Source organism: Rhea pennata, chromosome 20 (assembly GCF_028389875.1).
Source record: "Rhea pennata isolate bPtePen1 chromosome 20, bPtePen1.pri, whole genome shotgun sequence".
In the NCBI taxonomy this organism is placed as follows: domain Eukaryota; kingdom Metazoa; phylum Chordata; class Aves; order Rheiformes; family Rheidae; genus Rhea; species Rhea pennata.
Window position 1 is genome coordinate 11,740,859 of NC_084682.1, and position 25,571 is coordinate 11,766,429.

Here is a 25,571-nt window from a genome sequence, read left to right on the forward strand (position 1 = left end):
TGCCAAGGGCCTGCTTGTTCCTGCATCATGGAGAGGAGGGTTAAGGGGCTCTGGAAAGAGCGTCGGGCCATCTGATGTTGTCCCAAGCTAGATCAGCCCTGCAGCTGTTTGCCCAGCTGTTTCTAAAACCCTGCAGGGGTGGAGATTTGGCCCTTTCTCTTCCTGATTCTTCCTGCTCTCAGCCGCTCTGGAAGCCGGGCTGTTTTCCCAACATCAGGCCCATGACCCTGTTGCTGCCGGTCCTTTGGGAGGCGGATGCTCTCGACCCAGCCTTGACGGTCTTTCTGTGTATGCATTTCAGGAGGTTTTTCACATCTGCTGTTCATTCAGTAGAGACAGCAACAAGAATACCAGTAGGGAAGGTGACACTGGGAGGCAGAGCACCTCCAGGTCAACCCTTCCTTGCCATGTGACGCAGGGAAAGCCAGAGCATGAGGTGGAGGATAGCTGAAAGCAGGGGCTACCTAGCAGGGTGCAGGAGGAGCCAGCACAGTGCTGGGTGAAAGACAGCAGGATGCAAGGGAAAGAAGCCAGGGTGGAGAATATCCAGGTGCAGGTTAGAGGATATTGACATGCAGGGGAAGGATACGAGGGTGGAGGACATCAAGGTGTAGGCTGAAGGATGTTGGGGTGCCAGGGGAGGATTGCAGAGCACAGGGTGCCTACTTCAAGGAGAGTAGAGGCATGGAGTTTGTACATCCCTGTGCCAAGCTCTCAGCCCACCTGTGGTAGCCTTTCAGCCAGCTCCTGGTGGAACCTGAAATGAGATAAACTTGGGCATCTTGTACATGCAGGGGAGATCCGGCCATGCCAAGTGCCCTCCGTGTCTCCTAGTGGGGACTAGTGTGGCCAGCAGATCAAAGGAAATTATATCCCCATGTTCAGGAGCAGGTCACTGCACTCAGCACTGAGACAAGTGATGCCATTACTGCCCCATGGCCCGCAGCCTCCAGGGCCCATGGCCAGGCCCCAAAGGCAGCACATGAAGGGCAAGTGCCTGGACCTACTCTCCCCTCAGCCGGGTCCTGCAGGATTCAGGCTGCCAGGGCTCTCCAGCCTCCCATCTGTGAGCCCCTCGTCTGCCGCTGAAACCCATCCCATGCACTGCAGCAGCGCCAGCTCTTCTGGGTGCAGAAGAAACCCCACTGATTTCCGTGCAACAGCTGCACAGACAGGAGGCCCAGCCTCCCGCGGAGGTATGAGCCCGGCCTGAGACCTTGCCAGGAAAAGAGTAGCCAGGAGTGAGAGAGCACCGACCCTTTCGTTGTCATCCTCAAGCCTTTCCTGCCTGCCACCCCACCCCTTGCCGGCATGTGGTGGCAGGCGCAGGCACACGGTGGGTGCACACACCCGGGGGTATGTGCGGCTAGTTGTGCAGAAGCAAAATGCTGTTGCAGACAAGCCAAGTCAGCTGTATTTATTGAGAACTTCTTTGGAGGGATAAAAATATTTCCACTAGAACTGTAAGAATTTATAAACCTATACTCTTTATATACTTTAATAAATGCATTTATGACTGTCATGCAAAGGTAGGTATTTCTGTAAGAAAATAGCAAGATAAAAAAGGAAGTTGAAAGCACTAATATACCCTGGAGGGGGGTCCCTGCCCGCACATGTGGTGGGAGAAGGGACCCCCCCCCAGGCTTGCAGCCGACTCAGGAACGCAGGTCACGCATGTGACAGGCATTTCCCCAAATGCCCTGCGACATCTACGCTGATCCTCAAGGTAACTTCAGTCATCTTCAAGCCGAGACACGTGGACTATTGGGATGCAAACCTCTTGCTGGGCCTGAGGAGTGCTCCTCGAAGCTACCCGGGAGGTTCCCCCGGCTCAGTGGATGGCCCCACTGCTAGTGCTGCCGGGGACAGGTAAAGCTCATCTATGCAAGCTCATTCCCAGTGATCCCACTGCTCCCAGTTCCTGCCTCCCAGCCCTTCAGGGCCACTCCAGCCCTCCCCACAGCCTCACCATCTCCTTTTGTCTTTCCCAGCAACCAGGCAGGAAGCTGGGGGAGCCAAGATTTCAGGGCAGGATCAGGCTCCTTGCTCCTACTCCATGGCCCTCAGTGCCCTGGGGCTGTGGGTGCCAGAGATGCTCTGCAGCCACTCATGGGTAGGTACAGGCCCAGGCTTGCCAGCGGGAGCACACAGCAGTGCTTAAATGGGAAGCCTCACATACACTGGGGACATCCTTCGGTGACACAGGCACATGACAGAAAAGCAAGCAGCTCCAGAGGCTGAAACACCCCAGGAGGGATGGGTGCAGGTCCAGGCTGCACCCACAACACCCTGCTCCAGGTGAGGAAATCCTTGCCCAGTGTCTTCCCATGAACATCCACCATTTCAGCCCTGGGGACAGCAGGTAGCCCTTAAGAGGGTCTGTTTCCTCATCCAAGAGCCTGGCCACGGCCCCGCTGAGAAGGGCTGTCCTCTCCAGCATCGCTCAAGGAATTTGGACCCTGCTGCATGGCCAGTCCCAGTTCCCAAGAGCAGTGCCGTACATTTCCCTGAAAAGCCTGGTGTGGCCCAGAACTCCGCAAGGGTTTGCTTGGGTGTTTCTAAGGGGAGCAAGTACAAGGTGCTTGGTGGGGGCACAGATTCTGCAGAGGATGCAGGGTTTGACATAGCCCTGGGCACCACTGAGCTTGAGGCCATCCTCTTACTGGTGGTGGCACAGAGGCGGACAAAGGACAATGTCCTGGATCCCATCCCTGGCCAAGATGCCCCTCCATGCCCCACGCCTCCACACTGAAGTTCCTACCCCACAGCCAGTATCCCTCTGTGTCCAAGTCAAGCTTAATGGTAGGCAGGATGTGCTGGCTGCTGTGCACCAAGCCACAAGAGGGAATTGTGTTCCGAGATGGTTCCCTATTCCAAAATCAGCCAGTGGAGGTTGGGGCCACTTCTGGAAGAAGCTGAGAGATGAGTGAGACATGGTGCAGAGCAGCTACCGCCCTGGCCGAGGTGCGAGGAGCACCTGGCAGCAGATACCACACACCAGCCTCCTGGGGCCATACTCCTGCACTGCCACCCTGAAGGGATCTTGCAGAGCATCTGTTCAGAGGAAACAGCCCCCAGCTAGTCCGATGAGAAAATTTGCTCTCCAGGTGTATGACACCAGGCTGCAGTGTTTTGAGGCTTGGACTAGTCCTTTCACTTTGGCCCCCATGTTACCTTTCCTTAAGCCACTGGCCAAGCTCTCCTCTGTGTAAACCCTGTAGCATGAACAGACAGCCTAAGGTGGGATGGGGACAGGGCTGTTGAGTAGGTGGCAGGGGAGCAGGATAACCAGGGTACCAGGAGCTGCCCAGCACCCCTCTTGGGAGCTACACCGACATTCTGGACACACTGAGCCTGCTGCCTGCAGTTCCCCAAGGCCAGGTCAAAACACGCATCCTGCTGGTCTGGCAGCCCACAGGGTCTCAGGGCAGGGGTAGAGCAGAGAGCAGGCACCAGGCTGTGAGATGTATGGGAAAACAGAGCAAAAGCTGAGGCAGCAGGGACAAAAAGGACCGCTAGGGTGGAAAGCGGCACACAGCACAGGGGAGACGACATGGCAGCTGGACAGGACACGAGTTGATGGGGGGAATCCCAGGGCGTGTGCCAGCCGGCAGCCCCGGGACAAACGAAGCCGTGTCTCTTTGACGTTCCCAGAGGACAAGCGTTGCAAGACTCGATAAGGCGATACTGCAGCAGCTTAAGGTGATAGGTGTGTTGTTGGTACCGAGTTTCCTAGCTTGGCTTGGACAGGATGTAGCGTGGTGTAAACATTTCTGGTCTCTGAGTGGGGCAGGGTTGGAGGAGGAGGAGGAGAAGAGGGCTAGTGAGAGTCCTTCATCTGCTTCTGGATTTTCTGGAGCATCTCCTGCATCCGCCGCAGCTGAAAGAGAAGGGAGAAATGGGAACCAATGGGGCCTGCCATCTTCCTGGGCACCCACATTGTGAGCTTCCCCCAGGTGGTGCCAGCTCCCTCTGAAACATATCTGAGTCAAACATCTCAAGCAGATTCGGATCAACAAAAGCTCTGTTTTAGGAAAAGTCTCAAATCCCTCCCAAATGTCTCTTCCCCCTGACCTCATGGCTGAAGGACCAGCTGCTGACAGGACGTCATAGAAAGGGTTTCCCTTCTCAGCTGTGCCACCTCGGAGGCTGGGGACAGGTCACAGGGACATTGGCCACAGCAGGCGTTTGCGAGAGCCACTGGGTTTCAGATGAGCCCTGCCCTTGCCCTCCCCAGCCTGCCTCTCACTCACCTCCTCATCCTTCTCCCGGATGAGCTTCTCTGTCTCAGAGTCCGGCACTGCAGGGATGACGGGAATGGGGAAATCTGTCCCACTCTCCCTCGTCAGCTTGCTGCAAGGGGCAAAGAGAGAGAAGACAAGGGAGTTTCTACAGCCATACAACAGAGGCAATACCCTAGAAAAATGCACTCTTCAACCCTCAACATTACATGGTGCAGGACCCCGAGGCATCAGAACTAGTGTGGCACAGGGGGTGCATGAGCCTGGGGACAGACATGGCTCTGTGTGGCCAGAGGTCTGCAGCCCTGCAGACTGCAGCTGGCAGCTTGCATCCCAAAAGGTTTGGATGAAAAGTTTGGGGGCTCAGAGACCACCCTGAGCACTGTGCCTGCTCCCGGGCCCCATAGGCTGAAAGAGAGGGCACCAAATTGGTGGGTCACCCAGAGGGTCAGGGCTAGAGCACATGGACAGACAGAGAGACTGCTGCTTGTTCAGCCTGGAGAAGACAAAACAAAGGGGAGAGCTAATGACTATCTTCCACCATCCCAAGGGGGTTACAGAGAAGATGGAGGCAGAGCCTCCACAGAGACACGCAGAGAAAAGGTAAAAGACAACGAATGCATGTTGCAATGAGGGAAATTCCCACTGAATCCATGGAGAATGCTCCTTCTCACAAGAGTGTTGCAGCCCTGGGATGGATCTGAAGGAGGTGGTGGCATCTCCATTCTTGGAGATATTTAACACTCAGCTGGACAGGGCCTAAACACCTCACTCAGCTCTGGAGTTAGCCCTAGTCTGGGCAGCAGTTGGATGGGAAACTCCAGGTGTCCTCCTCGACCCATACCTTGATGATTCTCTAACTTGCCCACCAGGTGGGAATGAGTTTGGTTATGGTCCATGCTGCAACCCTGCAGTTCAGGAAATGTCCTACTCAGAACAGGGTTAGGTCTGTTCTGTCTTTTCGTCCTATGCAATGAGCCCAGAAGACATGGCTTTGCATGTCTGCAAGTTCAAGTTCTCCATCAAGAATAAGAGCTCTAGGGCACACCCAGGTCCAGCCTTTTCTCTAGATCAACTAGGATCTTGTGGCATACAGAAACAACATTAGCTGTGCAGATCTGTACCTAGGAAAATGCATTTGTTTCATTACACCAGCAGATTCTGTTGATCTAGTGAAGAAAGTTATGTTTCTGTCTCACTGGCAGCTCTTGTCTTCCTCTGGTAACTATTGCAGTTCTACCAACACCAGGCTTTGGGATACCACATAGCCAAAGAGCACAACAGGATATAGACTCTGCAATAGCACAATCTCACATTACAAAATACAGAGTGAGGTCTTCAGGATTCCCATCTTGGGATAGGGAGGAAAATAAATTACTCTACCTCAGCCAGAAAGACCACATCAGTAAGTCACCAAAACTGAGCTCTCCCTTCCAGCTTGCACCGAGCCACCCCCACAGCAAGCGCCAGGTCCTGTGGTTCAGAGCAGGGAGAGGGCCCCAGGGCCACTGGCGCAACCCAGCACAGTGCTCAGAGTGCCTGGATGGGCAGACCCAAGGGCTTGCACCCAGCAAGTCCATCCCATCAGCCTTGCTGCAGCAAGGTGGGAGGAGGCAACATCCCAAGGCAGGCGCTGGGCACCAGGTGCCCCACAGCCTCTTTCCTCAAGCACCTGAGCCACATATCGTCATATGGACCTAAGCCTGTCACTGGACTCCTCTCTGCCCCTGCTCTCATTTCCAGTGATATCAGTTCATTTACCAACACTAGACCTGATTCACCGAGCCAGTGTAACTTGACCTTGACTTTGATTCACCTTTGGCACTGCAAAGCATCTCCCAGCTCCTCAGAAGAACTGTGGCCAGTCAAGGTGGATGCTTCAGTCCCTCCAGCCTCCCACACCTCCTCTGAGGGCAGTCTTGGTTTACTTCAGAGCCAGCTGAGGGCAGCATTTGCATCTCCCGCACAAGGCTGGCTGCTGCAGCCTCATCACCCCAGCTGGTTACTTGTGCTGCAGTGGTACCCACAGCCATGCAGGGGCCAGGCCTTGCCACTGCGCACTGAGTGAGCCCACAGCATCCTATCTTGCACACCAAAGGCATTTTGTTTCTGCCAGATATCTTTTTTTCCCATGCTTTAAAATCTTTTAAACTCAAGCGTTTCACTTTTTTCCCAGATTTCCAGTGTTGCTGCACGATGGGTTGTAATGACCTTGATGGAGCACAATCATCCTCTGGCCAGCTGTTTCCCAGCATGCTTTGAGTTTGCTCCATGTTGCTTTCACCAATCATCAATGAGGAAATGCACTTCAATTAACATGTATCCCTGTGGCAGGAGCTCTGGACATCATGTCTGGGGCTGGTCCACTTAGACAGGAGTGGGGCAGACTAAATTGATCGCATCTCCTACAAGGACCACACTAGAAGGGACCCATCTCCTCACAGCCACCAGCTGGGTCCTGCCAGAGGGCACACTTTGCTCCAGTGGATGATCCATATAGCCAGAATGACGTTGTTGTTCCTAATGATCGCACAGCATGCCAGAGCTGCTGCTGTTTCTCCAGTGCAAGGAACAAGCCGCCGCTTTTCAGCATCTCTGTATGCAAAGCTTGGCTGCAGGATGCATGAGCCAGTTCTTCCTCAGGCAGGTTGTCCCTGATCTGCAGGATCCCAACTGTACTGCAGTAAACCCAAGTGTGCAAAGGCAAATGCTGGTTTCTGGACACATTTTGAACCACCTTGGACACCATTACCTGCTGTCACCAGTCTCACAAAGCTGTGATGCTTGCCATAGGGGCGATTTCAGAGCCAGATGGGATAGCAGCAAGTTCATCCTCCTCTGGCCTGTTCAGTGAGGAATAAGGAGCACCTCGTCCTGAATCAGGCTTGACCTGGGCGCTGAACATGTATTGAGCAGCTTTGTCAGCTCACAGAGAGCAGGGATGGGCAAAAGCAGTGCCCACCACAGTCTCTTCCTAAAAAGAGCAGCAGCTCCTCCACACAGGTCTACCTAAACTGGTATCCCATGTACCAAGAAAAGCCTGAAGCGGCACTTCCATGGGCTCTGGTGCAGCGGTGTTGGGAGCAGCTGCTCTGCAGCACTTCCCTTGTCCAGCCTTTGGGCTGGGAACAGCCGGCTGCCATGAAACGCCCTCCCTGCTTTGCAGATCAGAACACACGAGCTGCGGTGAGTGCATGGGAGCAGGGGGCCAGACAGGACTGCAGTCACGTGGCAGGGCCATGGCAAACCCCCAGCTCCCATCACCTCTGCCACGGAGAGCGGTGACAGTGCCTAGCCCTGGGCCAAACGTCTCGAGGATGCCCGTGGGCCCACTGCAGACCATCTGCCTGCCTGCCTGTGGGCTGAGGTGGCTGGGTTCACTGTCCTCATGCAGCCCTTGCCCAAGCAGCTGTGACCAGCCCCCCTCCATGAGGAGGGCAATCGGCCACCTCCAGGTCCTCGCCAACTCGAATGCCTGGCTTGGCTCAAGCTGTCTGTGCTCCTTTCCCCCCTTCCTAGGCACTGCTGTGGCTGCATCTCGCCATGCTCTTCCCCCCACACACTAGGGCTGTTCCTCCAAAATGGGCACCGCGTGGTCCAGCGTTGGCACCAGCCCCTTAGTGCCACATGTCTGGGGCTCCCCGCTCCTCCACTCTGGTGGTCTCTGGGTGATGTTGGCTGGCAGGCACCGAGTCAGTGGTGCCAAGCAGAGGCTCCATCCCTCTCTCTAATCCCACCGTGCCTGGCTGAGCCTGGGGATGAATCCTGTCAGCAGGGCTGCAGCTGGGGCCTGGCACCCTCCCGGCACTCAGCCAAGGGCACGCTGCCTGTGGATGCTACCAGCACCCTCAGGACTTCCATCTGCACAGCATGGGTGCCTCCATCTGTCTGCTGTGCTCCATCTCAACCACGGGGAATCAGAGTTTGCAGCTGCCAGTTTATGCAGCCTAGAGGGCTGGTGGGCAGGGAGACATGGGGACTGCTCTCCCCACGCATCCTTGCGGAGCCAGGCAGCAGCCAACCCAGCTACAGGGAGCAGGATAGCCACCTCTGCACCCCTGGCATCCCCTGGAGGGGAGATGCTGCTGGCCACCCATAGCCAGGCCAGGGTCCAGCTGAGCTGCAGGCTCCCTCCTCTGTGCAGACACAGAAGGACCAAGACAGCATTTGATAAAAAGTACTTTATATAGCGTCCAGCAGGACACAGCCCTGCGACACACATGGAGACGGAGGAGGGCCAGCGGCAGGGATGAGGCCGGCCCTCCACTGCCACAGTCCTCAGGGGGCACTGCCAGGCTCAGTCCGTGGAGCAGTCGGCACAGCACAGCCTCAGCGTGGAGGGATCCCTCCTTCTCCCGCAGCATGCAGCAAAACAACGCACATGGAGAGACGAGCTTAGACATGCCTATCGCTGCCAGAAGTCACTCTGCCTGCCACCTTCAAACGCTTACCTGGGGTCTCACCACTCTGCCAGCATGCCACTTGTGCCAGTGCAGCCCACGGAGGCACCCACCAAGGGCAAGGTGCCTGGAGCTGTGGCTGGCACAGGCAGCTGGACCTTCAGCCTTGTGAGCTGTGGATTGGGGCAGGGGATTCCCAGGGCTCCTGCACTGCTCCAACATCTGTCTGCTCACCAGCACCACTGGGGCCCTGCTTTTGGGGGGTTCCCCTGGGTTGTGTCACAGTATATTGGGGCCACTAAGGAGGATGGCAGTGCCTCAAATCCAGAGCTGTCTGCTCCCACCCCATTGAGAGGTGCATCCCACCTCCAGCTGCTGCAGAGCCACAGAGGGGGCCAAGCCATCTCCCATCCTCCCCCTGCTGAGGACTGAAGCAGCACGCAAGACCTCTGCTGCTGTCTCCATCCTCACCTTACCTGAGACATCCCTGGTCCCATCACCCGGGTGCAATGCACGGACAGAGGAGTCCCCCACCCACTTGGTTCACCAAGCACACATCAGTCACTTGCTCTCCTCCTCCTCCAACCCTTGGAGCCCTCCTCCAGCACACAGGAATGGAGAGTCCCCCTCACTCTCATGGTGGCCTCTCAAGCTGGACTCAACCAAGCTGCAAGACAAACCACCACTGACCCCAAGGAGTACCAAGGCTTCCTCACTCATCACACAGCAAGGACCAGCACAGGCGCTATTTGTGCCTCAGCCAGCTCTTTGCAACCTGGACACCACAAATCACCACCTGTGATAGGCCAAAGACATGCCTGGCCAGGGGAAACTAAGCAGCTCTGAGAACAGGACATGATTCCCTATCCCAGCCGATGGCATGGCATGGTCCCCACAGTCCCACTCCCAGCATGAGGCATGGTCCCCCTCTCCTGCCCCATACTTGCGATTCCTCTCCTTCACCACCATGCGGGTCATGCTCTGGATGCACTGCGTGCGGTAGTTCTCATAGTGAGTTTCCCGTGTTACATCCTTGAGGTCCTGCATGTGTGTCCTCACCAGCATCGTGCGCAGCTTCACAAAGTCACAGTGGGCTGGGTTCTCCACTGTGGAGGAAGTTGGGGTTAGAAGGTGATAGCCAGCCCCTTGCATCCCCCCAAACTCTCCAGGATGGTTTTAGGCAAGCAGAGCTCACCCTGGGGACCCCCACAGCAGACAACCAGGCTGGATGGGTTGGTGACACTGGAGAAAGCAGACTGCTGTTGTCTGCATGGAGAAGTGACACATGGGGTCCCTGTGCCCCACAGCTTCCCAAAGGCTGGCAGGGCAATGGGGGCAGTGCCAGGAGCGTGGCCCAAGGTGTGGAGCTGCTGGGTCCCACCACAGCATTACCTTCCACAATGCCCCAGGGGTAGAGCCGCCCACGAACACGTCGGCCTTTGGCCTCCACAACCGTGTTACTGCCAATCACAGCGAATGGGATGCTCTCCTGCAAGAGGACCACGAGGGTTAGCAGGGCTTGGTCCTACCTGCTGCATTGCCCATGACTCACAACCCCAGGTCCCTTCATAGTTTGGCCTCTGCCTTATCTAGCACAGAACTGCCAAGATGCCCATAAACCCTGGCTATAGAAAGTGCCAGGTAGGTCAGTAGCTGTCACAGCACTGATTTCTCCACCCGATCAGCCTGATTTAGCTGTTGGCCACTTGCCCAAGCTGTGGTCAGGGTCTGGCTGGCACCAGTGGAGTCATAGTGATGTGTCCAGAGCAGGATTGCTAGGGCTGCTTGGGGACTTAGCCCTGAAGGGAGCTGCAAAGAGTCCTGAGGGTCCCCCAAGGGTGATGAGGCTCCCTCCCCTGGAACTCTGCCCCTGAGAAGAGGGTGGAAGGGCCTGACCCACCTTCAGTGCCTGGTCCTGTAGCTTGAATTCCTCGTCCTCATCTGAGTCACACTCAGGGAACTGGTAAATGCGGATCCCATAGTGTTCAATCTCCTCCCGGATCTGCACACAGACAGCCTGGCTGATGGACAGGGCCCTGGCCCCTCAGAAATGGGGTGGGAAATTCCACAAACAGGTGCACAAAGCCCCAGTGTCCCCTGGCACACTACCATGGACCCTTAAAACAAGCCTGTCATCTCTGATGATCCAGACAGACTGGGTGTCACAGACACCACCACTCCTCTGTACCTTTCCAGGCTCCAGCCAAGCACTGGAGAAACGCACCCCTGGGGACCACATGGGCAAGCAGGTCCCCTGCTGCAGTGGAGACACAGAAGATGCTCCCTGGTGAAGTCCAGGCAGAGGGCGATGGAGAGAGCCCACAGCTGAGGCTGGATCCATGGCACTAAGGAGCCAGTGAGACAGCTCTGGGCTAAATCCTGCCTTCACCTTACCTTGTTTTTCTTGCGCTCCACCTCAGAGGGAGTTAAGGTGTCAGCCTTTGCCAGGACAGGTACAATGTTCACCCGCTGGTGCAGGGCTCTCATGAACTCCACGTCCAGGGGGCGAAGGCTGCAAGGAGAAAACAGTTAGTGCCTCGCCCTGGCAAAGCCTGTTCCACAAACTGGCACAGCCATTGCTGAGAGCTTCCCTGACAGGGCCTAGCATCCTCAAGCATGCTCTGCAGCCACTTACTGAGTGTGGACAGGGAGGTTGGGGTTGCTCATACCCATGACCAAAGGGCGAGATGAAATAGATGCAGCAGTGGACACGGTTGTCCTGGATGTTCTTTCGGTTCAGACCACTTTCATCACGGAAATACTGCTCAAACTGCTGGTCAATGTAGTCAGCCACAGGCTTCCAGCTAGAGGGACAGGAGGGGTTGCAGAGAGGTGAGGTGAAGATCAATGACTCCCCATCCTGCAGGACCCACAGCATCCACCAGACCCAATTTGTCCATGAGAGACCCTTCCCTGAGTTCCAGGCCTCACTGTGCTATTTTCAGGCTCAATAGCTCTTCCTACAGCTCAGCATTGCTCCCCAAGGAGATGGGCAGCGCAAGTCCTGGCAGTCCTCCAGGCTAGTAGGATCTGGCCACTGAGGCAAACGGCAAAGAGCACGTGACCCACCAGGTGCCCAGAAGGCTTGCAGCACTGTAGAGTATCCCTCCCTGCATATGTCCCTGGCTCCCACCTGTTGGGCTGAGCAGGGGTGTTTGAACCTAGGACACCTAAATGGCAGCCAGCTGAAAGGAGCAGAGGAGTGCAGGCTATGGGCTGGCCTCTTTCTGGAGAGTCCACATATCAAGGTGGTAGTCTTGACCCCAGACACAGCAGCTGCTGCAAGCAGGAGGATGCTGGAGCCACGGCTGGGCATGAGCTGCTACAAAACAGGAGGGAACCTGTGTGCTGCCCTGCCACAGGCAGGGCCGGGTAGCTCTGTCAGGCTAAATGCAGCTAGCACCCAAAAGCAGCATGAGAAAGCCTGTGGCTCAGCACAAGCTGGAGAGTGGGAGATGTTGGGAATGGGACCCTGGAACAGGCCTGGGAAACCTTCTTCCAGGCTCAGTTGCAGTTGAAGGCTGGAAACTTTTGGTGTGATGGTCAAATCCTGCCCTGCTCCAGCCTGTGCCCCTTTTGGGTAGATGTTCCCAGCATGTTTTTGTGCTTTGGAGGATAGTGGCTTTGGCTGGGCCATAAATCCCTTCCTTTGAGTTTGTAAGAGCCAGACTTCTCTCCAAGAGCCAGGCCCCAATTTCAGGAGCTGCCTTGTGTTTAAGCCCAAAGCAGCCTGGAAGAGTAAGCCTGAGCTCTGGTCCAGGCAGAGCACATCCTGCATTGCTCCCCAGCCACCCAGGCCCATGCAGCCAACTATCCTGTGCACTGTGGCACCCCTGACCCTTTTCACGCAGTCATTCAAAGCCATCTGTCTCCTCTAACTGGAGACCATAATGATGCATTGCACCCCATCAAAGCCCTGCATCGAACCCCGTGGCAGAAACCTCCGCCGTCACACTGCCCATCAAGGTCACAGCCCTCTCAGCAGGACATACCACTCAGTGTTGTTCACAGCATCCCCAAAACCTGGGGTGTCCACAATGGTTAGACGCAGCTTGACACCTTTCTCTTCGATGTCCACAACATGCTTGGTGATCTCCACTGTCTGTGTGATGCGCTCTGGAAAGGCAAGAGAAACCACTATGATCTGGGCAGCCCTGGGAAAGGGTGTGTGTGTGTTTCCATGGGCAGCAGGATGGAGGCTGGACCAAGGTCAGGTTTGGACGCGCTCAGTCCCAGCCCATCCTTTTGCCCTCTGGAGACTTTTCCAGCCTGGTCATCCCTGCCATGGTCTGTCCGGCAGCTTCCTGCGATGTAGCCATGCCCAGGGCTGTCTAGCATGTGGGGAAGCCACGTTACCCATTCACCTCCTGTCCAGGGAGGCTGCAGGGGCTGGGGGATTTGAGGGCTTTTCAAAAGCATCCCAGGTAGCTGAGTAGCTCCCACTGAGCACTGTGGTCCAGCAGAGTGAATACGGAGATGCTGCACACCAGCAGGATGCTCTGCACACCACTGCTGAGAACCAGCCCTGGCTGTGCATGGCCAGACATGAGCCCCCACCCTTGCTGCCCAGCGCAGCTCATGGCACATCTCATAGGGCTGTCCCACAACCACCAGCAGCCCTGCGAGGAAGGGAAGGGCTCCATGCACTGGAGGGAAGCTTCTAGGTCAGAGACTCCAACCACCAGGGGCTGCAGGATGTCACCAGTCTTCTCATGTCCCTAAGGTGCTGGTCACTGTGTCCAGTGCCCATTTACTCCCTGCTGACTCCTCAGCCATGTCTCCCATGTCACAGGCTGCAGCAGCCTGGATGGTGCTCCAGCTCCAGAGCTTTTAAAGTCAGAAAGACCCATTGGACCTCTCAGTTTGAAAACGTGACCAGGAAAACAAGAATCCAAGCTGAAATCCCCCACCTCATAAGCATTGGCATTAGATTAGTTTCCCCCCCCCGCCAAGTAAATCTACAAATAAAAATCCCCCGGCATTTCAGCAGCAAGAGTCAATTTGAGACTGGAAGCCTGTGCATGGGGGATAGTGGGTTTGCTGTGCAAATTGCCCTTCTCTCCCTCCATCCTAGATCTGTTGGGATGTGGCAACTTTGGCTGAAACTCCAGCCTTGTGCTCTGGCCAGCCACAGCAAGCACAAGAGGCTGCCAAGCTCCAGCAGTTTTGGCAAAAACTGGTTTTCTTTCCCTCTGATTTTGGGGAGCAAGTGCAACCCCAGAGCAAGAAGTGGGGGTGTTTGAGGAAGCTGGGCTGCTTCCACAGAGAAAGCAGCACAAGGTATCCCCAGCGGCTGGATCTAGGGCGGGTGATCTGCTTCACTTCAAGGGTGTTTTCTGCTCCCTGTATCCTTGGGATATGGGGACACACATATGGGTACACAGGCACCCCATGGGTACCCTTCAGACCCCATGCATGCCCCCAGGTCCCTGTATCCCTATGAATACTTCCATAACACTGCGTGTGGACCCACATCTGTGTGCACGGCCACATACATACATACTGCTTTGAGCTTAGACCAGCTCCTAGCAACAGAAACAAATCAAATAGCCTTCTCAAACCCAAGGGGGGTTGAACCAGTTTAGCTATGTTAATCTGAAAGCCTTCTCCAGCTGAAGCAGAGTAACTTGCCTGGACCTCGGCTCAGACCTGGACTGTCCCCAGATCCCCTGGCTGCTTGGATCTGAGGGTTTGGTTTGGCTCCATCTGAAACCCGGCAAGCTTGGGCTTGTTTTCCCATTGCTTTGTGGTACAGGACAAAGCCCCGTGGGGGGGAACTCGTGTCGCAGGGCTCAGTGCTGCCAGGGACGAAGGGCCCAGCTCCTATTTGATAACTTGGAGCACTACCCCATACCAACAGGCAGCTGGCAAAACGCCATCTGTACTTTTTCATTTAATAAGCCCAAAAGAGACAAACACGGCTTTTCATTGGTAATGAACTGGAGAATCCTGGCTGAGCGCGGAGAGGAACTGTCAACTCTCTGATTAACGGCGCTGGAGGTGCGAACGGAGACAAGCCACTTCAAAACCCAGCAAGATCCCTACCGTGATAATCAGAGCATTAAAGAGGCACCCTGCCTCGGGACCTGCTGAATATGCAAGTGAGAGCCGCACCACCTGCCAGCAGCCCAGAAAGCCAGCCGGTCAGCACAGGAACGAGCCCCGGGCTCGCTGGCCATGGCCCCAGCTGCTGGCACAGTCCTGAGAGACCCTGGACAAAGACATGGGTTTCAGCTGGCCCATCAGCAACGTCAAGGCAGCAATCTCGGTTGCCAGGAGGGAGGCAGCCTCCTGGCACGGAGGTGCATGTGGAAGGAGGACACGCACGGGCACCAGCTGGCACTGGTACATGCGGGCTCAGCTGCACGGTGCCAGCCGCTCAGCCTCGCCAGGTGACCTCCTTCCCCAGCAGTGGGGTGGCCTGGCCTGTGCTCTCCTTGCATGCCCCAAAATGCCCTGTTGAGATTTCTCGCCTCTCTTACCTTCAGCATTAAGGAGCTTGCGATCTTTATACATGTCCGTGAGGAAGAGGCTGTTCACGAGGGTGGATTTCCCCAACCCGGATTCCCCTAGGACAAAGGGGAAGAACAGTTAGGGGAGACCAAGAGGAAGTTGAGCAGGGCTGGGAGAATCGGGGCAGCCAGGCCTCAGGACCACAAAATGGGATCCCAGATGGGCACATCCAGTGCAGGACAGCAGAGAGCTAATGGGGGCAGAAAAGAGCTTCATGCCCCAGCTTTTGGGATCTGCATTCTGATTAGCGACCAGGACCCCATCCCTCCACCCTGGTGCCATGCCAGGCTTGGCCATACATACCTGCCACCATGAGTGTGAAGTCAAAGCCCTTCTTCACCGATTTCCGATGGACCTGGTTGGGAAGCGTCGCAAACCCCACGTACTCCTTGTCATCCTGCAGGGAGAGGCAGAGGGGGAATATGGGACAGAAGACCTATTGCCTTTCCCCATCCCACTCCATGCTGGAAGACCAACTTGGGCCTGCTCCACTCGCAGGCTGGCCACAGGGCTCGTGACTCCTGTCTCCCTTTCCAGCCACACTGCTAAGCAAGCCCCGGCCCCACACTCACTGCCACTCAGCTGGGCCAAGGGCTTGGTGGCAGAGCAAGCACCATGTCCTGTGCAGTGCTCCTGGCCGTGGGGTTACAGGAAGCTGCACAGGACTGCTAGCTCTGAGTGATGTGGGGCCCAGGTGCTGCAGGATGCAGCCATGTCTGACAGAGGCCCTGTGCCCTTGGTTTCGGAGGTGCAGCTCCCGTCTCCAGGACGGAGCACCTTCCACTCCAACTCCTTTGGTGCATCCTTACCACCCCCTCCTCAGCCCAGAGATGCTCGTACCTCAGAGGAGTCATAGGGGTCCAGCTGGCCCCAGGGGCTCCGGGGCCGAGAGGGGCTTGGTGGTGCAGGGGCCGTGATGTGCTGCTGAAAATCCAAGGGCCGAGGCCGAGAGAAAGGCTTGGCATCTTTCTCATCTGCGGGGTCATCAGCAGGTGCCCTGCCTACGCCGGAGAAGGGGTGGCCAGGCCCAGGATCCCGCCTGCTCTCTTCGGGCTCCACCTTCCGAAGGTTTTCTCCCCCAGGATAGTCCTTCAGGAACTGGGCCAGCTCTGCCTCGTCCGAGTCTTCCTTCAGGAAGCGCTTTATCTGCACAAGAGAAGGGGTGAGAACAGAGAGGAACAGAGAGGAGAGAGAGAGTGCATGGTGAAGATGATGCTCAAGGTAGGCATGCTGCCCCACGGCATTGTCCCGCACCACCGGACTCATCAATGTCACAAGCCCTAAGCCTCAGCCATTGGCTGCATGCACCACGAGGATGGCTTGGAGAGAGGGGCACCTCGGGAGAGAGAGGGACGCAAGCACCTAGAAAGACATAGCCTCTGCCCAGGGACAGGCATGTGGGTAGGAGTAGGACAGTCTGGGGTACGTGGTCCCATGCACCCCCTGGGGCACCTCGGACGCTTACAGCTTGCTGCACAGGGATCTCAGTCGGCTCCTCGTGCTCCGAGGGGCAGGGATGGGGATCTCCCCCTGCGGCCCCGGAGGGAGCCTGGACACCCCATTGCTCTTCGGGGTCTTCTGGGCCAGCCAGAGCCCCTGCACACGCTGCTGCCTGTTTGGAGCACGGGGTTGGCGTGCACCAAGGAGGATGGAGAGAGACCAAGAAGAGAGGTGAAAAGCAGCAAAAGAGGAGCTGGCCAGAGCCCAGACCACTGGCTGTACCAGGCTGGCAGAGTCCTGCCTGTGCCATCTCACACGTGCCCCCAGTTTGCACATATCTGTGTAAAGGCAATGGTGAAAGGGGCCCCACCACCACCTTTCCTCGTGGTCCTGGGTGATGGCCAAGGCAGGCGATGTAACTCACGGCCATCATCTGCCCAGATATGCAAAGGGTACTGAGGACAGACCTGCACACCAGCACCCTTGCATAAAGTTGCTGAGAGATGAGCGGGACCAGCAACCTCGTATCCACACTCACACCCTGACTCCTCGCACGAGCAGGGCCCCCAAACTCCGCTATGCTTCTTCACTTGCACCCCCCTCACCCCAGTATGGCTCTGCCCAGCAGTCAACAGCCATGTCGAGCCAAGTAGGGGTCCCCCATCGCCAGGGCCCCAGCCAGGCAGCATCAGCAGGAAGGAGGGCTGGGAGGAGTGGAGCACACCAGCTCAGAGAGCTGCTGCGAGCCAGCGGCTCTGTGGCTCGGGGCCCAGAACAAGCTCCCGGCCGGGGCTCCCGCGGTACACGCAGAGCTGGGCTCTCGCCACATCCTGTTTACAAGCGCTAGAGGGAGGAGAAGTGGTCCCTCAAGGGCACGGCTGGAAGCTGCTCCTGCAGACGCTGGGACAGTGCCCAAGCCGTGATGGAGACCTCCTAGCTGGAGGCAGGCAGCACGAAGGGAGGTTGCTCCAGTGTCAGTGCACCATCACCTCCAGTTTCAGCCAAGAGATCCCAGTCTGGGGTCTCACCAGGGTTTGGAGAGCCACCAAGCTGTGTTTTGGGGTCAGTCCTCCATGGCTCGGGGTCTTGAGGCAAGACTGCTTGTTGGGGACAAGTGTCCTCTCCCAGCCTGCATGCCTGCCCAAGGCTCAGCCCCGGCTCCCGCGACCCACTCAGTTAGAGACAGCTCCATCAAGGGCGGCCGTGCCGGAGGCAAGCCGAGACGCACACAATTAGCAGGCTGGAAACAAGGTCACGGCACTGCCAGGGCTCCGTGCACTCACATGGCCGGCCCATCGCTCCTCTCGCAGCACGGTGTGTCCCTGGCCTCCTCGGCAGATGGAGGGCAACGCGCACCAGGGTGCCTTTCTCCAAGCTGAGATGCCCCCGCACCGGAGGACTGGGGAGGGGAGGGGGGTCCACGCTCCCCTCTCCCGGCTCAGGCAGATCGATAGTGCTCGGCGGGCTTGTCTGATCACAGCATCCTCTCCCACGCGCCCCGTGCGTCCGCTCTGCCTCACCGACCTTGAATGCCAAACCAAGCCTGCGGGCTCGGCGCTAGCCTCCCCCCTCTCCCCCCGCAGCACAGCCCTGCCGGGCCAGGGGCTCGATTCCCCACTGCACAGGGCTGGGAGCCGATGGCCACCACCACCAAGCGCTCCCAGCCCCGGCACTGCCCTGTCCCCACCAAGCTGCTGCTCCTCCTGCAGGTCTCCAGCCTGTCAGGGGCTCCTCCATCACCCCCAGACCAAGCATAGAGCAGCTCACGGCCCCGGCAGCAGCACAGCGTGGAGCATTCACACCGAACCCTCGCCGCGCTGCCCTCGCGCATCCTGCAGGTAGGGCTCTCCGTGCTGCTCTGCCCAAGGAACGTGAGCGGGGAAGGGCAATGGCAACGGAGCCTTCTCCAGCCACCTCCCAGCCTGGCGCAGGACACGTCCTCCTGGCAGCATCCCACCCAGGGATGCTCCAAGTCCACGGGCACCTCAGCCCACTTCTGCCCCCTCTCTTGTCCCAGCCAAGGCCACCAAACAAGCAGACTGATCTCCCCTGTACCTCTTGCTGATGCTCCAGCTCAGGGCAGGTGGCCATGTCAGAGCCTAGTGTCCCCCGCAGCCAGGAGAGGATGCAGAGAGGCACTGGCTGTGGCTGAGGCTCGGGAGAGGGGATGGGGAGCAGCATTAGCATAACTCCACCCTGCGCAGGCACAGCGGGGCCCAGGCACCTGCCCAGTGTGCAGGGCAGCAACACAGGGAGGGCAGCAGGGCCCAGTGTCCCCGGGCTGGTGCTCCTCTGCCCCACGGGACAGAGGCAGGGATGCCAGAACACCAGGCACAACCTCCTGCAGATTCTCAGGGGCTGCAGGCAGGACCAGCATGGGGATGGGTAGGACTGAGGGCACAGCTCGACCAGCAGGAGGGGAGAGAGGAACCCCCAGGCCCATTTGCACTGCTGGGGAAGCTGCAGTGGGAGCAGAGCTGAGCCCGGCGAGCACCAGGGGTGGCCTTGCTGGAGGCTCTGCCTCTCCTGCTGCACTGTGACCCAGCTGCACAGTGGGAGAGCAGGGGCCAAATCAACATGGACCAGTAAAGCAACATTGGCCAAGAAGTACATGAGATAGGCCTAGGGGCAGCTGTGCAAACACACAAGGAGTGGCACTGAGCACCACCAGAACCCAGTAGGAGCACACGTATGTTGGCTACAGTCCAGCAGGACACTCAGCCTAAGGAAACTTCTCCATCATCATCCCAACACACACCTGGTCTCCTCCTTCTCTCTAACCCCTGAGCACAGAGCAGCCACCCTAGCAGGGCCTCAGGGCCTCTTTGCTGGGAGAAACCCCGTACATTCCCACAAAAGCCTGTTTGACAACTCAAGCATTTTTGCATTCAACAACTAAAGCTTCCCCCCATTCAACTCCAAGTCATTGCTCTGGCTGCCAATGAGCCTAATAGGACTGGCTGGGAAGGACAGGACTCTGGAACAGTGCAGTCAGTCTTGGTCCACCAGGAAGAGCAACAGAAGGGCTGGGGACAACGACACCAAGGTGGGACACCCACTATGCAGGTACAGAGCTGACATTCAGCACTTCAAGTGTCCAGCTGACCTTCATCCTGTGCAGGATGGCTGAATGCAGGACAAGGAGATGGGAGGCGGAGAGTACATCCTATCAACAGGGGCTTATCAACGCAAGTGAAGTGCTGGTCAGCAGAGGCTGGCACTCTGCAGGGCTAAACAAGTTTGCAGGCTCCTTGGTAACTCCAAGGCTGCAGTTTCTGCTTTGGCTTTTCCACTTTTATCCTTGGAAAGGGTTAAAGGAGCCCAAGGAGGAGCCTTGGGGGCTCCAGGCTCCAAGGAGGGCAGCTCTGAGCTGTCATTGCTGGGGCTCGCCTCAGTCAGCACAGACAGTGATTCACCTTGATGCACGTCGAGATGCATTGAGGCAGCTCAGGCGGAGAGTGGGGCTCTGACTGCATTAGAGTAGGGTTCATTCAGCTGCTTAAGGGCTACATTAGCCAGGAGAGCGCTAAAAATGTCTGAAACATTGGCTTGTTCTGGGGAGGATATCTGGGAAGATGGACTGTGAGCTTGTAGGATGCAGAGACAGGCCCAAGAGAAACCAATTCTGTGCCAAGTCCCCAGCACCACAGGGAAGAGAACTCCCTAAGGTTGCAGGGACAGGCAGGAGCAGGGGCATGGGGCCATGCTGTAGGGCAGACGCGCTACCTGCTTCAGCACTCCAGGGTGAGGGACAGGGCAGCCAATTGTGCCAGGTATGAGGACCACAGAAATACATAGGCCTGAGCATCCCCATAACCCACCTGATCTATCTTCATATTCTGACCTTGCTGTCAGTGCTCCTCCCTGCCTGGTTTCAAGGCCGACCACATGCTGGTAGTGGAGATCTCACTACTTCCATCTGGCCTCAGCCATTCCTGGTCAGCTTGTCCCCTCGGAGCATGGCTATACCATCCTATGGCACCCATGGTTTTCCCTGGCTTTTCCTCCATGGAGGTACTGAGGCAGCAGTCTGACACCCATCATGCTGCTCATCTTTGCAGCCTCTTTCTTTCTTGTTCCAGTCTGCAGCACCCTGCACAAGACCAGTGCCCTGGCCAAGCTCTGCATCCCATCATCGATGGTGCCCTGAAATATCCCTGCATGGTGCAGCAGAGCTGTCCTACAGTGGCCTCATACACCCACATCTCTGCTCCCAGGCAGAAGGGCCCTTGAGAAGGCTGAGCACAGGTCCTCATAGTCCAGGATGACCCTTCTGGATACCGCTCCAGGAAAAAGACGGCTCCCAGCCCTTCTCTGGCCAGGCAGCAGCTGCCCCAGGTCACAGAGCCAGACTGAGTGACAGCCAGGCCCCCATTCCCATCTTATCCCCTGCCCCACATATTCAGACCTCTGCATGGCTGGAGGTCTGGACAGCCTCCGCAGCTGCAGCAGGACACACAGCCTCCCCAGCCCACAGCGCGCACCCGCGATGCCTCTTCTCAGCTGGATTGTGCACAGCATCACATCACCCTCCAAGTGACAGAGTCCATGGCCACCCTGGACTCCCAACGGGCGCCCACCTATGAGCAGGGATTTACTGTAATGAGAGGCTGTCACTGTGCCAGTGCCCTGTAAGCGGATTACACATGCCGCTGCGCACGGGGAGGCCAGCTGCCACGAGCCTACCTGCCTTGGCAGTTACTGCCAGGGCTGTCACAGCCTGGGTGACCAGGGCAGGCAGCTCCTGCCTGGAGGGATTCCTGAGAGGTGGTGGCAGGAATAGGCGATGCTGCTGCACAAGCCACTGCTTGTGCTCACACCGTCTCCTCCCTGCTCCCTGCCTCCCTTCCCAGCAAGGGCCCCTGGCCTGTCACGCTGCATCCCAGAGAGCTGGAGTGCACCTTTCCTCCAGGGCGACAGTTCATGGGCTGTGAGCAGAAAGGCTGGCAGTTGTGGATGAGCAGGGCATGGCAGCGGGCACAGCCTGAGATGGACAAACCATCGGCCCCTCATTGATATGTCTATACCCTGGCTGCTCCCTGCCAGCCACCAATCTTCCTAGGTTGGTTTGAGAAAGCTATGGGCAGCTTTCATGTCCAGGATACAGGCTTCTGGCTCCCAGACAACCCGTGCACTCTGTGGGATGCCCCAAAGGCCCCACCACGGCATCCCCACATCACACCATATTTCCACAGGCAGATGGAAGGAAATGTTCCAGCTCAATGCTAGCCCCACAGCCAGGCTGTCTGAGGCTCCTCGGTGCCATTGCAAGTAAGCAGGCACATAACCCCTCTAAAGGTGATGTCCAGCTGTGCTGCAACACCACATTTTTGATGGGACAGCATCCAAGGCAGATGGGACCAGGAACAGCTTCCGCAGTCTGGGCAGCCCTGTCTTATGGCCTGGGCATCCTCAGGCCTTCAGCAGTTTTTAGCAAGGCAAACTACCTATCTTGCCCTTTCTCTCCCGCAGCATGGGTACACATTGCAATCCCTGAAGGACCAGCTCCAGCATCCCACCAGACAGACATATGCAGGCCACACGTTACTCTACATCTCCTCCTGAAGCAAGAGGTTTCACAAGTTAACTCCATCCCAAGGAGACAAGCCATGCTCTTCCTTCCAAGGGGCTAAGGCACAGCATTCCCCTCATCACCTCTGCCATCAAAGTGACCCTCTTTGGCGCTGCCTTTCCAGGGATCAGCCTCTGGGAAGCTCCGGTCTTCGGAAGCCCTTTCCCCAAGGGTATTCAGCACCTGGGTTGTGCTTGCTCTAACCTGCCTTCAGTTGAACACAGTCACCTATTTACTCCCGAGAGCTTTCAAGCACCTCCATCATATTTTAATCAAAGTTATTTTTTCTCAGCAATCACCTCCTACCCCACAGGCAGTGTCTCAGTTGAGAAACCGAGAATAAGAACTGCAGCACCAATATCTGTAGGCTTTAAACAGCCTGGAGGAGCAGCAAAGAGAGGCTGTGACAGAGCAGACAACCTACTTAGCTGCTTGAAGCAGGGAGAGGCTTGAGGGCCCAGTCCTGGAACAAGGCTGGGACCTCCAGGGCTGGGCCATGTTTCAATATGTGTTCAGGAAATACCAGTGAGGAGCAGGCTTTTGGGGCAACCTATGAAAGGGACAGCAGCATCAGGCAGCGGCACCAATCCTGGGTCTGGGTCTGGTGGGTCTAGAGCTATGCTAGCAACAACACAAGAGAAGAGCCACTAAGACATGGGCCTCAGTGCAGTATTTCAGGAGCTCCATCCCTTTCCCACTGGGGAATCCTTTAGGAGCAGCCTGAATTATCTGCAAGTATCTACATGGGGACTCTGGGATGGGAACGTGCACGGCAGGCTCTCACGAGCCACAGCCTCAAAGTCACCGCCAGGCCTGTTCAGACTGAGCAACGCAGCATTTTAACAAGTGTCATTAATCACAGGAATAGCCCGTAAACAGTTCATCGTGGCAGCTCGAGGACAGACAAGAAGATTCAATGCTCTAAGAGCACAAAGCAGCCAGGAGCACAGTTCAAAGGGGAACGCGCAGCAGCCCTTGCACAGCAGGCTCGCAGGGGAGCTGGAATCCTGCCTGCCACCGCCAGCAGCTCTGCCCTACACCAAAGGGCTACAAGTGCTTTAGCGCAGGAGCCACCCAGACACTAACACTGAGCCCACGGCCACAGCGGTGAGTGGCTGCAGGACCTGATCTCTACGGTCCTCTTCAGCTCCGAGCTAGGATCATTGCTCACCTCTGCTCAGCTCCTGCTACTCCAGACGAGTCTTCAACAAGGCTTTGCTCTGTGACCACTTTAGGAACAGCAGGATGCAGCACTGGCCATCTGGGACGTGGGAGAGCATCGGTTCCGCTTCTCCAGATCCTCCAAGGTGCGCCAAGAGCTGTGCCAGCTCTGGGCACCATCAGACCTGGGCTCAGGCCCCAGCTCACCCTGCCCTACCACAACAATTTTTATTGCCGCAGCTAGATTCAGTACGAGCAGGCAGAGAGCCCATTGCCACCCGCAGGGCTGGGATACAGCCTGTGGGACTCGCAGCGCCAGCGCCGCAGGGCAGCGGGAGAGCCCAGCTCTTCGCTTGTGCTCGGCTGGCTCTGCGTGGAGCGCAGCCAGACCCATACTCGATCTGGGCAGAGGTGCCCCTTCACAGCTGCCTTGCAGAAGGGGGTTGCCTCCCACCTGCTCCCCATGGCTAGCTCTGAGAATCTGTTTTCTAGCCTGGATCTGTTCATCCCCAAAGTTAACGCTAAGCCTTTTGCAAAGGCGGTCTCAGTGAGTGCCGAGCTGGTCTGCAAAGCCAGTTACAACATGCTCCCCCAGCTGCCATCCTATCTCGTTTCACTCCGTCCTGCTCCGAAGGAATGCGCTGGTCCCGGTTCCCACAGTCGCTGCTCCGTGTGAGACAGCACTGTCGGAGCCGCGTTATGCAAGACCGCCCTGCTCAGCTGCCCCTGCTCACCTCGCAGAGCCCCTGCGCCGCGCCACCGGCCTTGGGGACACCAGCACCCCCCCCCGCCCCCGGCTGCTGCACCCCAGTGTCGCAACCTGCCCATCACCAGTAAGGAACGGCAACAGCCCCCCCAAAGGGCGGACGTCCAGGCCCGCAGCCTCCTGCCGGCTGCGGCGTCCTGGCACCAGGCGAGCTGTGGCCAGGGGAGCTGATGCAGCGCGCTCCCTCTCCCATCCCCACCGCGGCCCCAAAAAGCGCCTCGGGGCCTCCCTGGTATCTGGCACAGACGCCGTCGCTCCCTCGCGAGCGCAGCCCCGCACCTGTGCCCTGCCGCCTCTGAAGAGGGGAGCAGAAGTAGGGCAGGACGAGCGAGATGCTGCTGACTCGGAGCAAGCTCTCTCCGAACCCTGTTCCTGCACAGCTGTGGCAGCCGCGAAGGCTCTGAGCTGCTTGGGACTTGGCAGGTAACTGCAGAGCCTCCTCAAATCGCAGCGATGCTCAAAGTGTGCCCCGTGCTTCTCACATCGCCCCGGGGAGGAGGGCTGCCCAACCTCGCAGCGCAGCCTCCCCCCCTCCCCAATCCCCACCCCGGGGGGGGGGGGGGGGAGGGGCCAGCCCCGAGGGGTGCAGCCCTGCACCGCGGGGGATGGCGTTTCACCCTCCATCCCCGTCCCCGCTTTCAGCTGCACCCTCGCTGTTGCTGGCTGCCGTCGGGCTCCTTGAGAAAGGCACCTTAGGGTCATCCGATGCGCTGCTTAGAGGGGACACCCGAGGCCAGGCTCTGTCTCCGGGTCCCAGCTGCCGGCGGGGAGGGCGGCTGGCTGCGACCCTTTGCAGCGCCCAGGAGCAGCCCCCCGGCCCCTGCTGCCCCGCCCAGGCGCCTGCCAGACACCCGGGGGCCGCCCCGGCCTCCGCGCCCGGGCCCGCGGGTGCTGCTCGGAGCAAGTGGCGACCCCAAAGGCGGCACGGGGAGCTCAGCCTGCCCCTTCCCGAGAAAGGGGCCGCCCCGACGCCACGGCGAGGAGCAGCGCGCGGGACCCGCATCCCTCCCGGGGACCCCGTGCCTGCCGCGGCTCTGCCCCCGGCGCAGGTGCGGCGGCTGCGGGCCGGCAGCGCTGCGGCACCGCCGGGGCCCGGCCCGGCCCGCTCCGCCCCCAGCGGCACCGTAACCTTCACGGAGGGCGCCGGGAGCGCCGCCGCCGCCGCGCTTACCATGGCTGCGGCCCCCGCGCGGGGCCGGCGCCGAGCGCCGTCCGGGAGCGGCGGCTGCCGAGCGGCACGGCCGGGCCCCGCCGGCGCCACCGGCAGCGAGAGCGGCGGCCGGGGCGGGGGCGGCGGCGGCCGGGGCGGGCCGGGGCGGGGCGGGGCGGCCCCGCGCTCCCCCCCCCACCCCCCGCCGGGCGCCGCCGACGCGGTGGGGAACCGCCACGGGGAGCTGGCACCGGGGCGCGGTGCGGCGGGCCCGGGCACCAGCACCGGGTGCAGGCACCAGGCCTGGGCGCTGCACGGCGGGTGCAGC

General features: G+C 58.3%; 1 protein-coding gene across 2 annotated transcripts; it reads right to left on the reverse strand.

Annotated features, from left to right (window-relative positions):
• Window positions 1–1,396: 1,396 nt before the first annotated feature.
• On the reverse strand, window positions 1,397–25,333 carry SEPTIN4 (septin 4). 2 transcript variants are annotated; one of them, XM_062592296.1, is made up of 12 exons: window positions 25,265–25,333; window positions 15,995–16,300; window positions 15,458–15,551; window positions 15,124–15,210; window positions 12,634–12,757; window positions 11,311–11,445; window positions 11,036–11,153; window positions 10,542–10,643; window positions 10,034–10,130; window positions 9,585–9,747; window positions 4,254–4,353; window positions 1,397–3,880 (listed from the first exon to the last, which is right to left on the reverse strand). In XM_062592296.1, the coding sequence occupies exons 1-12, from the start codon at window positions 25,265–25,267 to the stop codon at window positions 3,821–3,823; spliced, it is 1,389 nt and encodes a 462-aa protein (XP_062448280.1). In that variant the 5' UTR covers window positions 25,268–25,333; the 3' UTR covers window positions 1,397–3,820. The 2 variants fall into 2 exon arrangements, with proteins under 2 accessions (XP_062448280.1, XP_062448281.1); XM_062592297.1 differs by lacking the exons at window positions 1,397–3,880; window positions 4,254–4,353 and adding an exon at window positions 8,482–8,590.
• Between the last annotated feature and the right edge of the window lie 238 nt (window positions 25,334–25,571).

Bases quoted from the DNA above. Each gene is read 5' to 3' on its own strand.
- SEPTIN4 (XM_062592296.1), bottom strand. The intron at 12,758-15,123 runs GTAAGAGAGGCG...TTGCCTTTCCAG, and splicing joins CAAGCTCCTTAATGCTGAAG to AGCGCATCACACAGACAGTG. The intron at 4,354-9,584 runs GTATGGGGCAGG...TGCCCCTTGCAG, and splicing joins GTGAAGGAGAGGAATCGCAA to CAAGCTGACGAGGGAGAGTG.